The following is a 12,454-nucleotide window of genomic DNA, read 5'->3' as shown; positions in this document are numbered from 1 at the left end:
CAGATATAAATTAGAATACAATGTAACACTTTATGATGAATATTTTAACAAACATAGAAAATAACTGAAGGGAACCCTTAAACTATATTGGGATAATCAGGGAAGTCTTTACAGAGGTGATAGAGGCAAAAACAAAAGAAAGTCCAAGAGTTGTACAAACACAGGGCATAGAGGAAGTAGTAGGATCTATGTTTACGCTCTCCATATGGCAGGCACCGTGCTGGCTGTTTTACAAATATCACCACATTTAATACCATGTGCCTGCAAGATATGTACTTTCCTTTTTCTGAGGAAGAAAGCTCTGCGAGGTTAAATAACGCCCTTGGGCACCCAGGAATGGAAAGAAACTGCGGTCTTTTTTTTAAAGTAGGTTGGTCTGGCACAAGTGGAACTCAGCAGAGGCAACTTCAAGGAAGCATGAGAGACAACAGCCGGATCACTGAGCGCTAGTGGGGAGCTGGGAGAGTTGAGGATGGATTTGGAGGCAGGGATCAGATTATAAAGAGCCTTTACCTGTCATATTGTCACCAACTAGTCACCCTGAGGAACTCAAGGGTGGGGTTGGATATTTTAACTGTTTTTCCAAATTGTTCTTTTTCCTTTTGTTACCTCAAGGAGATGCAATCACCAACCACCCAGAATGAGACCAAGCCTCACCACAAGAGCTACACCTATGAGCTTTGCCTTATTTTTAATGCTAAGATATCCCCAGGAGGAGCTTCGGCCTTATTACCGTAACCTACAGTGTATGCAGAAGCATGTTTTCCAACTGAGCCTGCACAAGCAAATACTCACCTGTCCTTTTTGAATATTCATTCCTCATCCGAAATAAATGTCCCTGTTTCTCTTTGGGGACACTATGACTCTGGAAATGATTCCTCATGGTCTCCTATTTGCCACAAATACACTTTACTTTGTGAGACAACTACTTCTGGTGGACAGTCTGATTTAACTTGCCAGGAGGGAACCCACTTTGGTTCGGTAACAAAACGATCTTGAATGTGAAGGCAGCGCAGAGGGAGTAAAGGATCTTAAGCAGTACCGGCACACAGTGAGTTGAAATCGAGCACGTCATCAAAAGAATGAAAACTGAGCATGTCATCAAAGCGTGGTGATGGCCAGATAGGTAGTCATCCCCTAGTTACTGAGCGCCCGTCCACTCCGCGACAGGCAGCGGAGATACTTCAAGGACCAGGCGCAGCCGGGGAGAGCATTTGCTGCGCCCACCTCGCGCGGCGTCTAAAGCCCTAGGCTGGTTGTTCCAGCTCCTCTTGGACTCCTCTCTCTAGACGCGCGGGGGGGGGCTGTGCTTCGAGGGCTGATCACGCCCCGCCACCTGCTCCGAGGGATGATGCGCCACCCGGCCGTCCGCACCCCTCCAGCGCCCCCTGGCGTTGGCACCGTTCCTTCCTCCAGCTTCCCCCGCCCCAGCCCAGCCCCAGGCCGCCTAACTTCCGGCCGCAGCGGGCAGCGCAGCTTCCTTTGGGCGGTGCCGCACGGCGGGTCACGTGCAGGCCAGGTCACGTGCGCCAGGTCACGTGAGTCCAGGTCACGTGCCGGGGCGGCGCGGCTCGGGGCTCGGCTTCCAGAGACTGGTGGGCGTCGGCGGGGGCTGTCACCGCGGGCCAGTAGCCAGCCGAGCTGCACGGTGGGATGGTGAGGACGGCGGCCCGGGGTGGCCATGGCGGGGCCGCCGCCTCCCCGGGTCTCAGCCCCTCTTCTCGTGCTTCCCGCTGCAGATGAGCCGGACGACCCCGGAGCAGGAGCGCGCGCCCGCCTCCGAGCCGGTGTGGGAGCGGCCCTGGTCGGTGGAAGAGATCCGCAGGAGCAGCCAGAGCTGGTCGCTGGCGGCCGACGCGGGCGTGAGAGGCGGGCCCCCGGGGGAGCGAGGGCGGGCGCCCGGGGTGACGCGCGGCCTGCGAGCGCGGGGACCGGAGCGCGATCCCCTCCGCCCGGGCCGGCCCCGGCCTCGCACACGGCTCTTCCCGCCCTCCAAACCGCGCCCGGCGGTCCCCAGGCTCCGGCAGGGGCGGCCCGCTCGGCCTTCGCCCCCCGAGCGCTTCTGCGGACTGCGGCCCAGGCGCCGGGTTCTGGTCCCTGTTTGGGTTTCCCGGCGATGCACACGCATCCGTCGTGCGCGGGCAGATCCGTTTCGCTGCGCTCCTGGATTGCTGTGGCATTAGTGAAGCCATCCCGTGTTGGGACCCGGACTGAGTGGCTGTAGACAAGCCAGTGTGTGGATGACCTGGAGTAGGACTCCAGGCCGGCGGCCAAGAAGCTCAGAATTGTGATTCCGAAGTCCCATATGAATAGGATTTTTTTTTGGTCTAAGAATGGTGGTTTCTTATTTTACCCTTGGTCTGTGATCCCTCGTAGAATGACAACCAGACAGGGCTTTAAAATTCCTCCAGAAACGAGGTAGCGAGTATGCATTGAATCCTTGCCACTGCTTCGGTGAGCTTTCTTAATGTTTTTCAGTGTCACTTGATCTTAGTACTGTCAAAGCAGCATCCTTTTTACATGCCAACACACACACACACACACTCGCACAAAGGTGAAAGGAAGTGAACTCTTTTGTTTTGACACGCAGATGTATATAATATTGATACTACTATACGTTTATCTTTTAAATAGCTGCTACAGTTTCTACAGGAATTCTCACAGCAGACTATCTCTAGGACCCATGAAATCAAGAAACAAGTGGACGGATTAATTCGGGAAACTAAAGCCACAGATTGTCGCCTCCATAATGTCTTCAATGACTTCCTTATGCTGTCTAATACCCAGTTCATTGAGAACGTGAGTTACTTACTTACATCGGATTTATAAGTAATATTTTTTCGAGGAGGAAGAGTCATGGTGATATCAAGTGATTTATTATTAAATTCCCTCCTAAATTTTGATGGAAGTGGTGGTTCTTGGTTATTGAAGCGTCTTTCTCTAGGATTAATGGCTTTTTCTTAAATTAAAAAAATTTTTTTCTTTCAAGCCTTTTAAAAAATCTAGTGATAAAATTTCCTTATATTTTGGTCTTTCTGTTCCTTTTTACTTTTGAGAGAAGTCAGCGGTTGTGCTGAATTGCATGTTACTCAAACAGGCCTTATGCATGTTCTGTAAGGGGAGCAAGGGGAGCGATACACCTGGTCTGATCCTCTGGGCACCAGCATGTGGCTACAGTTATTGACTGTGTCCATTATGTTCTAGATAAATTATATTAAAGGCTTGTGTGTATCTACTTAGAACATTCTCAGCTAATGTTTTGTTATGATGGCTGAACCTATGATACAGAATCAAGTCTAAATAGGTTACTGAGCTTTAACCCATGTGTGATTCTTTTTCCTCTACTTAGTGAGTTTCTAAGTGCTAGGTCCTAGGAACGCATAGATAAATTAGGTAGAGACTGTCCTCGAGGAAATTATAGTCTTCCGTAATAGTGTATTTCCAGAATAGAGAGGACGCAAGTGTGCTTGAAGTCCAGTGAGTGAAGGGGAGGCTTAACAGGTGAGGATGGAGATGAAGGGTAGTTTAGCTGATCGCTGTCTCTCATAGGGTGGGCTAACCATCTCAGTATCAGCATTAATTAATCTGTGGAAGAGGGTTATTAAAGTAGGCTATCTCCTGTGATTCTTAGATGTAAAGTAATAGGAAAGATTTTGAAAATTGCGAGATTATAAAAATCCCAAGATTCAGGATTAAGAGAAGACCAAATATTGCAATTCAGGCATCTTATGCAGCCTATTTGTGCATTTTTTAGTAGTTTAGGTTGAAATGCCACTACTAGCCTTTTGGGGGGAGCTATGTGTCAAATAAAGATCTTAATAAAGATCTTAGTTATCTCTTTGCCAGTGAGTTTAAAATATAACAAGGATTCTAGTAGAATTTGTCATTATTTTCTGGTCGTCTGCACAGAATGTCAGTGCTTGGTCCTGAGTATCTTTCTCGCTGGAAGAGGCAGTGTACAGGACTCTCGTCTCTACTCTACTGGTGTGTGCAGCCCCGTCACTTTTCATCAAGCTGAGTTTGGTGTCCTTTTAAGTATACTTTTTGCTCTCATTCTCTACCATTTTCCCTAGATCAGGTGCTCGTCTCTTCTCTGCAGTCAGTGCTGCAGCCCTGGACTGGGCGAGGGGAAGAATTGGGAGGCTTCTTTTGTACTCGATGTGCTTGTACCCACATTGGTACCAAATTGATACTCAGTTGATACTGTGATGGTGGGGGACATCGTAAACCTCTTTTTCTGAATCACAGTGTTCAGGTCTTACTTCTCTTTTCTTCAGCTCTTCTGGCCAAGTTTTCTTTGATTCTGAGTTTTCCACAATTTAGTTTTTTGTTTTTGCTCATTTTTTTGGGTAATAGTTCTTTATTTCTGTTCATTTCTTGGATTCCTTGTTTTCCATCCATTTCTCCATCCCCTTAGTACTTACGCCTCTTCCCCTTCCATTCTGCAGCCAGAATTTCCCTATGGATGTACCTGTTGCCACGGCCAAGTTTAACTGCTTCCAAGACCTCCCTGTAATGCCACGTGTTACATTTTCTTTCCATTCATGGCAGAGCTTGATGATGTTGGCAGTGCAGCTAATGCTTAATAAAATTCTGAAAAAATCTGCACGTTAATAATACATTTGACAGTGATTTGGCTTTTTATGTGTTTTCTTCAAACCCTGACGTTGGTGCTCATGTATTACAATTCTGGCTTGAATGATGGTGCCATTTGGTTTCCTGGTTTATTGGAAAGACATTCAAAGTTGGGCAGGTTTCTGGGTTTTAGTAATTAACCTCAGAGGCAGCTGCCAGGTTGCAAACTCAGGTAGTGAACTGAGGAGCGGTCAGGACTTTCTAGGGCAAGAGAAATTAGTACCTCTAGAAAAGGCTCAACAGGGGCTCTAAAGGAGGAGAAATACTAATTTTCAGTGCTTCAGTGTGTAATCACAAGGGAACACAATTCTTCAAATGTCATTAAACCTGTTAATTTAGGAATTTTGTCCTGAAACATTAATTGACCTGGTTAATGACTTCTTTAGTAGCACTGCCCACGATTGTGATTTTACATTTATCAGTGTGATTTGATGCGTTGACCTCCCCTAGTAAATCAAGCCCCATATTTTTGCTAAATGTTGTATTCTTGGGCCCAGGACAAGCCTCATATACAGGGACTCAGTGGATATTTAACTGAATGAATGAGAGCACACATAAATGAAAAGGACTAGGGCTGCGTATAATCTGTGATGAAATCCCCAGTGCATAGTCCCTTTTTCTTCAGTTTCCTGCCTTCACCTCTTACCCCATTTCCCCAAATGATGAAAAAGGTCCTTTGAGGGGAAATAGCAAAGATATTTAACAATCCTGAGTACGGCTTCCTGATTTTAAAATGATTGAAAAACACATGAAGTTGGTCAGGGTGAAGGAAGTTAGCATTGATTATCTGCTGTGTACTGAGTCCTTGAGATGCAGAGTGCCAGTCACCCGCGAAAGATCCGATGGGCTTTGTGTATTTGCTGCTTGGTTTCTTAGATGTCGTGTTCGGCTTTCCAGCTGGACGCTGGAAATGTCGTGTGAGGTAGTTTTTAATGACAGGCAGGAGAAAACGTAGAGTGTTGGTGCTGTTCAGACTTCAGTGTGAAGCTCAACCTGTTAGGTTAGGTGGTCTTGCTATTTAAATTCTGAAGTGACTTTGGTAGCTGCCATGTCTTAAAGTCTCAATTTTAAGATTTATTTACTCTTTTGTTCCTGTTTTTGAAAATTACCCCCCAAATTTCTGATCATTATAGAACCATTAGCAAAAAAAAGTATGGAAAAAGAAGTAGCACCTGAAATTTCAATAAGGAACTGTCTAATTATGGTCAAGTTCATACCATAGAATATTATGCAGATATTAAAAAGATTGAGTCAGATCTCTATACATTGGCCTAGAAAGTGGTTTATGAGAACGGTAAGTGAAAAAGTGGGGCAGAGGAATGTGTATAGTATGAAAGCATTTTTATTTAAAAGCGGGAAGAGTGGGAGAACTCTGAATGTGTACCTATGTCTGTATATTTGTGTAAGAGCCACAGGAAACAGGAGCCCACACCAAGCTTAAATTGGTTATTTCAAGGCTTAGGTTGGAGGTAGGGAGGGAACTATTTTTAAATAACATCTCTTTCACATATATCTTTATATTGGCATTAATTTTAATTGAGATACAACTCACATATCATAAAATTCACCCTTTTAAAAAGTGTACAAGTCAGTAGGTTTTAGTATATTCACAAAGTTTTGTAACCATTACCACTATCTAATTCCAGAACATTTTCATCACCCTACTGTTTATAACAAGCGCGTTTTACTTTGGGAGTTTAAAAGATAATAAATAGTTAAAAAATAAAGAAGGAAATCACAGTGAGTTGCTGGAGCGATCGCTCGGTCTTGGAAAAGAGAGAGGCCTGCCTCCTGTGCTGTGTGAGTCGGTCAAAAGCCTGGCCTCTGCAGTCGTTGATGGGCTTGGCCCATGTGCTTTCATGTAAATAGGATGATAAAAATTTATCAACCATTTTAAGCAACAATATGAAAATAACTTTTACCTTTACCATTTCTCTTGCTCAAAACATTAAAGACCGTGTGACCTGGCAGATGAGTTGCACCAGTTGACTTTCTCAGGAGGCTCACAGCAAGGACCTCTGTCCTTGCCCCTTCGGCATTAGGTTTCAGGTTAAACAAAAAGGTGTGAGAACTGCTGTCTTACTGTTTTTGTGACTCTGGTCAACAATGAGATTGACTTTTTTCATGTTTCTTGTCATTTGTATCTTTTTTAATTTAAGTTTTGGTGAACTGACTACTGTTCTTTGCTTTTTATCCCTGACCAGTGGCCTCAGCCACTTTTGGAATAATCATTTCTCCCTGTCTTTGTCTTTTTTTATTGTATATTGAATTCTTATATTGTGATTTATTCCAAATAATGTTTTGACCATTAAAAATGAATTTGCTTCCTTGTTTAGCGTGTATATGATGAAGAAGTGGAGGAGCCGGTACTCAAGGCTGAGGCAGAAAAGGCGGAACAGGTACTTGCGTTAAATCTCTCTTCCGTTGAATTCCTGACTTAGAGAAAGAGAAGTGATGGAGATTTGTAGTGGGACTGGGGGATGGTGGGCAGAGGGACGGGTATTAGGAGAAATGGGAGAGGCTGCTCCTGACAGCCTAACAATTGAACTCCTGGGTGTGTTTCTGAAATTTAGTGTATTATGAAATATACAGAGGACTGGCCTAGTGGCGCGGTGGTTAAGTTCATACATTCCGCTTCTCAGCGGCCCGGGGTTCACTGGTTTGGATCCCGGGTGCGGACATGGCACCACTTGGCAAAAGCCATGCTGTGGTAGGCGTCCCACGTATAAAGTGGAGGAAGAGGGGCATGGATGTTAGCTCAGGGCCAGTCTTCCTCAGCAAAAAGAGGAGAATTGGCAGTAGTTAGCTCAGGGCTAAGCTTCCTCAAAAAAAAAAAAAAAGTAAAGCCATTCTTACCCTGAGGACGGTACAAAAAAGGCCGTGCTGGGCTGTAGTTTGTGAGTTCTTTGAAGAAGGTGTTTCCCCTGTCTTTTCGTAACTGCTTTGATTCTTATTCCTGCCAGTTAAAAATGGCAGCGCGATGGATGGTGCTTTAGTCCACACACATTTGATGCCCTGAGTGCCACGGGCTGTGTTAGTACAGAGGATACGGAATGTGCAGTGGACGTTTATTGACTCCAGTAAGATTGCAGAGAGCTGGTGACTTGGAGAAAGTTTGCCCTCAACAGGTTGCAGTCTTGGTTAGGGTGACAGGACACAGCATGTCAAGGTTGTGTGAGTGCTAAGTGTTTTAATAGTTCAGACGAGAAAGAGCTCAGCGATGTAGGATAGCTGGGAAAAACTTCAAGGATGAGATGGTAGCTGGGTGAGGAAAGATGGGCCAGATTTTAAGGCCATTTCAGCAGGAGAGAATGCCATGAGCTGAGACTCAGAGTTGGGGGATGTGCCTGGTGTTTTATGGGCTGTGTTAGTGCAGGATTCTGGAGGTCAGGCACGAGGAAGGAGGAGGTGGGGGAGGGGTGGACGCTGGAGGGAGGCTTCGTAACCCAGGCTACGGGGGCGAGGGGCAGTGGTTCCTGCCTTTTTTCCCCTGTGGCTTCATGTGTTACTGATGCGTAAGCATTCTTTTGGGTTCTCACATCCTAGGCTGAAGCATAGATAAGAGGTTCTTGACTTTCTAGCACTCTGGCAGAAGTTGTACCCTTTTCTCCCAGTCGGGAAAGCGCAGTGCCATGTGAGTTATTTTATTATCAGAGCAGCCTTGAATCAACTCTAATTTATTCAGAAAACATGAATCACTTGAAAAAGTTGGTACTTTATCGGTGACTATTACTTTGTGACATATGAAGCTCTCAGACTAGGAAAGGATATTAGAAACCAGTTACAGTTCTGCCCATTCCCAGCCTTTTTAAAAAAAGAAGTTATTTTATTTTATGTATTTATTTAAAAAAATTTTATTGAGTTAATGATAGGTTACAATCTTGTGAAATTTCAGTTGTACATTATTCTTTGTCAGTCGTGTTGTAGGTGCACCCCCTCACCCTTTGTGCCCACCCCCCACTCCACCTTTCCCCTGGTAGCCACTAATCTGTTCTCTTTGTCTACATTTTAAAATTCCTCATGTGAGTGGAGTCATACAGAGATTGTCCTCCTCTATCTGGCTTATTTCACTTAACATAATTCCCATAACATCCATGTTGTTGCAAATGGGACAATTTTGTTCTTTTTTACAGCTGAGTAGTATTCCATTGTATATATATATATACCACATCTTCTTTATGCAGTCATCTGTTGATGGGCACTTAGGTTGCTTCCATGTCTTGGCTATTGTAAATAATGCTGCAATGAACATAGGGGTGCATGGGACTTTTGGAACTGCTGACTTCAAGCTCTTTGGATAAATACCCAGTAGTGGGATAGCTGGGTCGTATGGTAGTTCTATTTTTAATTTTTTGAGGAATCTCCATACTTTTTTCCCTAGTGGCTGCACCAGTTTACATTCCCACCAGCAGTGTATGAGGGTTCCTCTTTCTCCACAACCTCTCCAACATTTGTTACTGTTAGTTTTAGATATTTTTGTCATTTTCATGGGTGTAAGGTGATATCTTAGTGTAGTTTTGATTTGCGTTTCCCTGATGATCAGTGATGATGAGCATCTTTTCATGTGCCTATTAGAAGTTATTTTACTTTTAATAATACTTAAGGATTTGCTAACCATTTAAGTGTAATAGTGTCTGGTTATACCAAGTCCGGTTTCACTTTCAAAGTGATAGGTATTTAGTGAACTATTTTCAAAAAGCCACTATATATTTATTTCACAAACATGTTTTCACACACTTAGTACAGTGTTAGCTATTTAACTAGAACCAAACATACCGGAATAGAAAAAAGCTGGGGCCAAAAGAAGAAAGCTAAATTAGAAAGACTTCCGTACTTGAGGTGAAATTGTGGAGTTTTCCCTTTTGGCCCTCAAAACAGTACTGTATGGTTTGGTTCTTGCTATGATTATGTATCCACTTCTAGGATATTTGTGAAGATGGGAAATGACACTAAATTTTTTTTCAATGTTTCTTACAACTGAAGGCACAGTGGACTGTATGCGGGGACTGTCATTGAGCTGCTGTGGTAGGAAATGGGGACCCGTGGAGTATTTCCAGCGGTTCGGTGATAATTACAGACTTTGGCAGAGGGGCATTGTTCTGGGGTGATGCACAGGATAGATTAGACATGAAACTGACACTCTCTTGGTTTGAAACAAATTTGTAAAATAACTGTAATTGTCCAGTTGTTGTTTTTTAAAACTGTAATTGAAAAATGACATCTCTGGCTGGGGTATTTTCTACTAAGTCGCAACTCCCAAAATTGCCCAAAGGACTGTTAACCAAGCTTGGTGGGGTGCCGTCACGGTGAGGCTAAGTCTAGGCCCTGCGTTCCTCCAGGAGCAGGGGAGGCAAGTGCTGTCGGAGGGCTTGTGATGCTCCATCATCGTTAGCGTACTTCTACACAGGTTATCCAGCTGAACCATCACACAATAGTTGTGCTTCTGTTTTTGTCGATGATGAACCTTGAGCTCCAGGACCTTATGTAGTTCCATCCATGTCCAGAAAGTGACAGACGTGGGATTTTAAATGTACTTCAGCGTCTGTGTCAAGACATTCCACAGAATGTTCTCTCGGAGCGTGACACTGAACTTCAGAGAACATTCACAGTTTCATTAGTGTGTATCAACATGTTGGAGATCCATACTGAACATGTTTTTTTATAGGAGAAGACCCGGGAACAGAAAGAAGTAGATCTGATTCCTAAAGTCCAGGAGGCTGTGAACTACGGTTTGCAAGTGTTGGACAGTGCGTTTGAGCAACTCGATATAAAAGCAGGAAACTCAGACTCTGAAGAAGATGATGCTAATGAGCGGGTGGAACTGATCCTTGAACCAAAGGTAAAGACATTCAATTCAAATATTTGTTGTTACGCCTGTTGTGTTTTGGGTATTTTACTTGGGCACAGAATTGGTGAGACGTGGACTTTACTTCTAGGAAGTGAGCATGTCATCAGCAATCTCATATTGACTCCATCAGATAGATCTGCTTTACGCGAGCATTGATGGAGCACTCACTAGGTACAAGGCAGCGTGCCAAGTTATGGGGGTTAAAGGTTCAGGGCGTGGTTCCTGCTCTCAGGATGCTTCTTACAGCATTACCACTGGTGGGGGAAAGGAGACATTTATGTGAGTCACCATCGTAAGTGCTCTGAGAATTGACTTTGAGCTGGTGGAAGTAGGGTAAAGATGAGACTTGAATTGGGTTTTAAAGGATGAAGAGGCTCACGAGAGGTGGAGATTGTTGGGAACCTGAATTCGGTAGCTTGTACCAGGGGAGGATGTAGAAGTGTTGCAGGACGTTTGGGTGTTTCCAGGTTTTAGCTGTTATGACTAAAGCTGCTATGAGCGATCATGACCAGACTGTTAGCCAGCAGGTATTTGTTGCATTACTATGATTTTCTCTCCAATTGGCAAAGGAGACAGTTGGGGCCACAGAGAGTCACTCAGAAGTAAACACAAAAGGTTGCTGTATTGATTTTGAGACTGAGTCCTTGAAACGTGCTCCAAAACCAGACTCTGCTAGTCATTCATTTGGCTGCATGTTTCTCTTCTGCTTTGAGCTTACAGTGTTGTGCCAGGTCGGGGCTGATCCCTTAGCGCTGATGCAGTTGCTGGCTTGCCTTTTCGCTGCCGGAGTTTAGAAGTTAGTCGTGGACCCTGGGAAGTGTATTGCCTGGGCCGCACTTGTTACTTCCGAGTCGCACACCACTCTCTCTGACAGGAGGACTTGGGAATGCCTTCTGAGTCAGTGAACAGTTAGCCTAATTAGCCCTTTGTTTCTTTGCACTACATTTTGATTGCTATTGTGGCTTTAACCTTTACATTAAGCTTCCCAAACTTTCTGTTGTTGTTTGAAGCATTGGAGTTGTTCTCTCTTGCTCCCCCGGGGTCTTTGGGATGGGGAAGAGATGATGTGACCAAAGGGTCGTGCCTCGCAGAGGGCAAGCTTGTCCTTGGCAGTGGAGATGGGAGGTTGTCCTAGGGTGGAGCACTGTCTTGACCTTAAGTATTTAATGTGTGTGATGGATGGGGCTCAGAAGCAGAGGACTGAGGTGGAAGGATCTTCATGTATTACCATGTTCACAGTCTCCTTCATTTCATTCTGTTTTCTATCATCTGGTCTTATTTTACCAACTTCACTTTTCTGAAGTATACAGTGTGATCCTCTGGGATATATTATTATTCTCTAGGTTATTTTTTCTCCCAGATAGGTTCTCATCAGTCTTTTGGATGTGTCCCGTTAGTTCATTTTGTTGACTGTTGGTGTTTGCATAGTTTCTTTCATCTAGCCCATGCTTCCCACACTGTGTTCCAGGCTTCTTCTTGCTCTGATGCAGTGGGATGGAGTTCACCTCGATTCCCTTCGTGCCTTGTTTGTGACCTGTTTGTCCACCCCCACCTCCACCCCCACCCCAACCTGGACATACCCACCTGCCTTCTCATAGTCACATAAAAGCATTTGAGTTATTTCCTCAGTATGATTCTCGCTAAATTTAGGACTGTTATTGATGATTCTCAAGACTGATTGATTGATGGTCGATTTTTGCTCACCAGCGCTGCTTTTTAGGGGAGGAGGGTAGGTTAGGACTCATCAAAGCTCGCCAGAATTTCCAGTTTCCTTCCTTCCTTCCTCAGTCCTCCTCCCTTTGAACACGTTACTGTGAAGTTGTGCCCTTTTCCTTGTTCGGTTACTGCTGGTAAACTTTCTGCAGGCTTTTGCCATTTTTGTTAACAGGCAATTGAAAAGGGAGATTCTGGTTAATTCAGCTTTACTTTGCCATCTTCACTTAAGATTTGATGTTTTTTAAATCAGTGATT

General features: G+C 44.5%; 1 protein-coding gene across 4 annotated transcripts in view; it reads left to right on the top strand.

The window, feature by feature from the left end:
- The first annotated feature begins 1,434 nt into the window (after positions 1–1,434).
- Positions 1,435–12,454, top strand: part of WASHC2A (WASH complex subunit 2A) — a 49,695-nt gene continuing 38,675 nt past the window's right edge. For 2 of the 4 annotated variants that reach the window (XM_044759182.2, XM_044759169.2), the window contains exons 1-5: positions 1,529–1,656; positions 1,740–1,862; positions 2,635–2,799; positions 6,972–7,034; positions 10,301–10,474. In XM_044759182.2, coding sequence (XP_044615117.2) covers positions 1,654–1,656; positions 1,740–1,862; positions 2,635–2,799; positions 6,972–7,034; positions 10,301–10,474 — 528 coding nt within the window. In that variant the 5' untranslated portion in view covers positions 1,529–1,653. Of the gene's footprint in view, positions 1,657–1,739; positions 1,863–2,634; positions 2,800–6,971; positions 7,035–10,300; positions 10,475–12,454 lie in introns of all 4 variants that reach the window. The other 2 variants (XM_044759175.2, XM_044759167.2) reach the window with 2 other exon arrangements.

This window comes from Equus asinus, chromosome 2 (assembly GCF_041296235.1).
Source record: "Equus asinus isolate D_3611 breed Donkey chromosome 2, EquAss-T2T_v2, whole genome shotgun sequence".
NCBI classification, from domain to species: domain Eukaryota; kingdom Metazoa; phylum Chordata; class Mammalia; order Perissodactyla; family Equidae; genus Equus; species Equus asinus.
The sequence above is the reverse complement of the archived record's forward strand: the minus strand, read 5'-3'. Positions and strand labels throughout refer to the sequence as shown.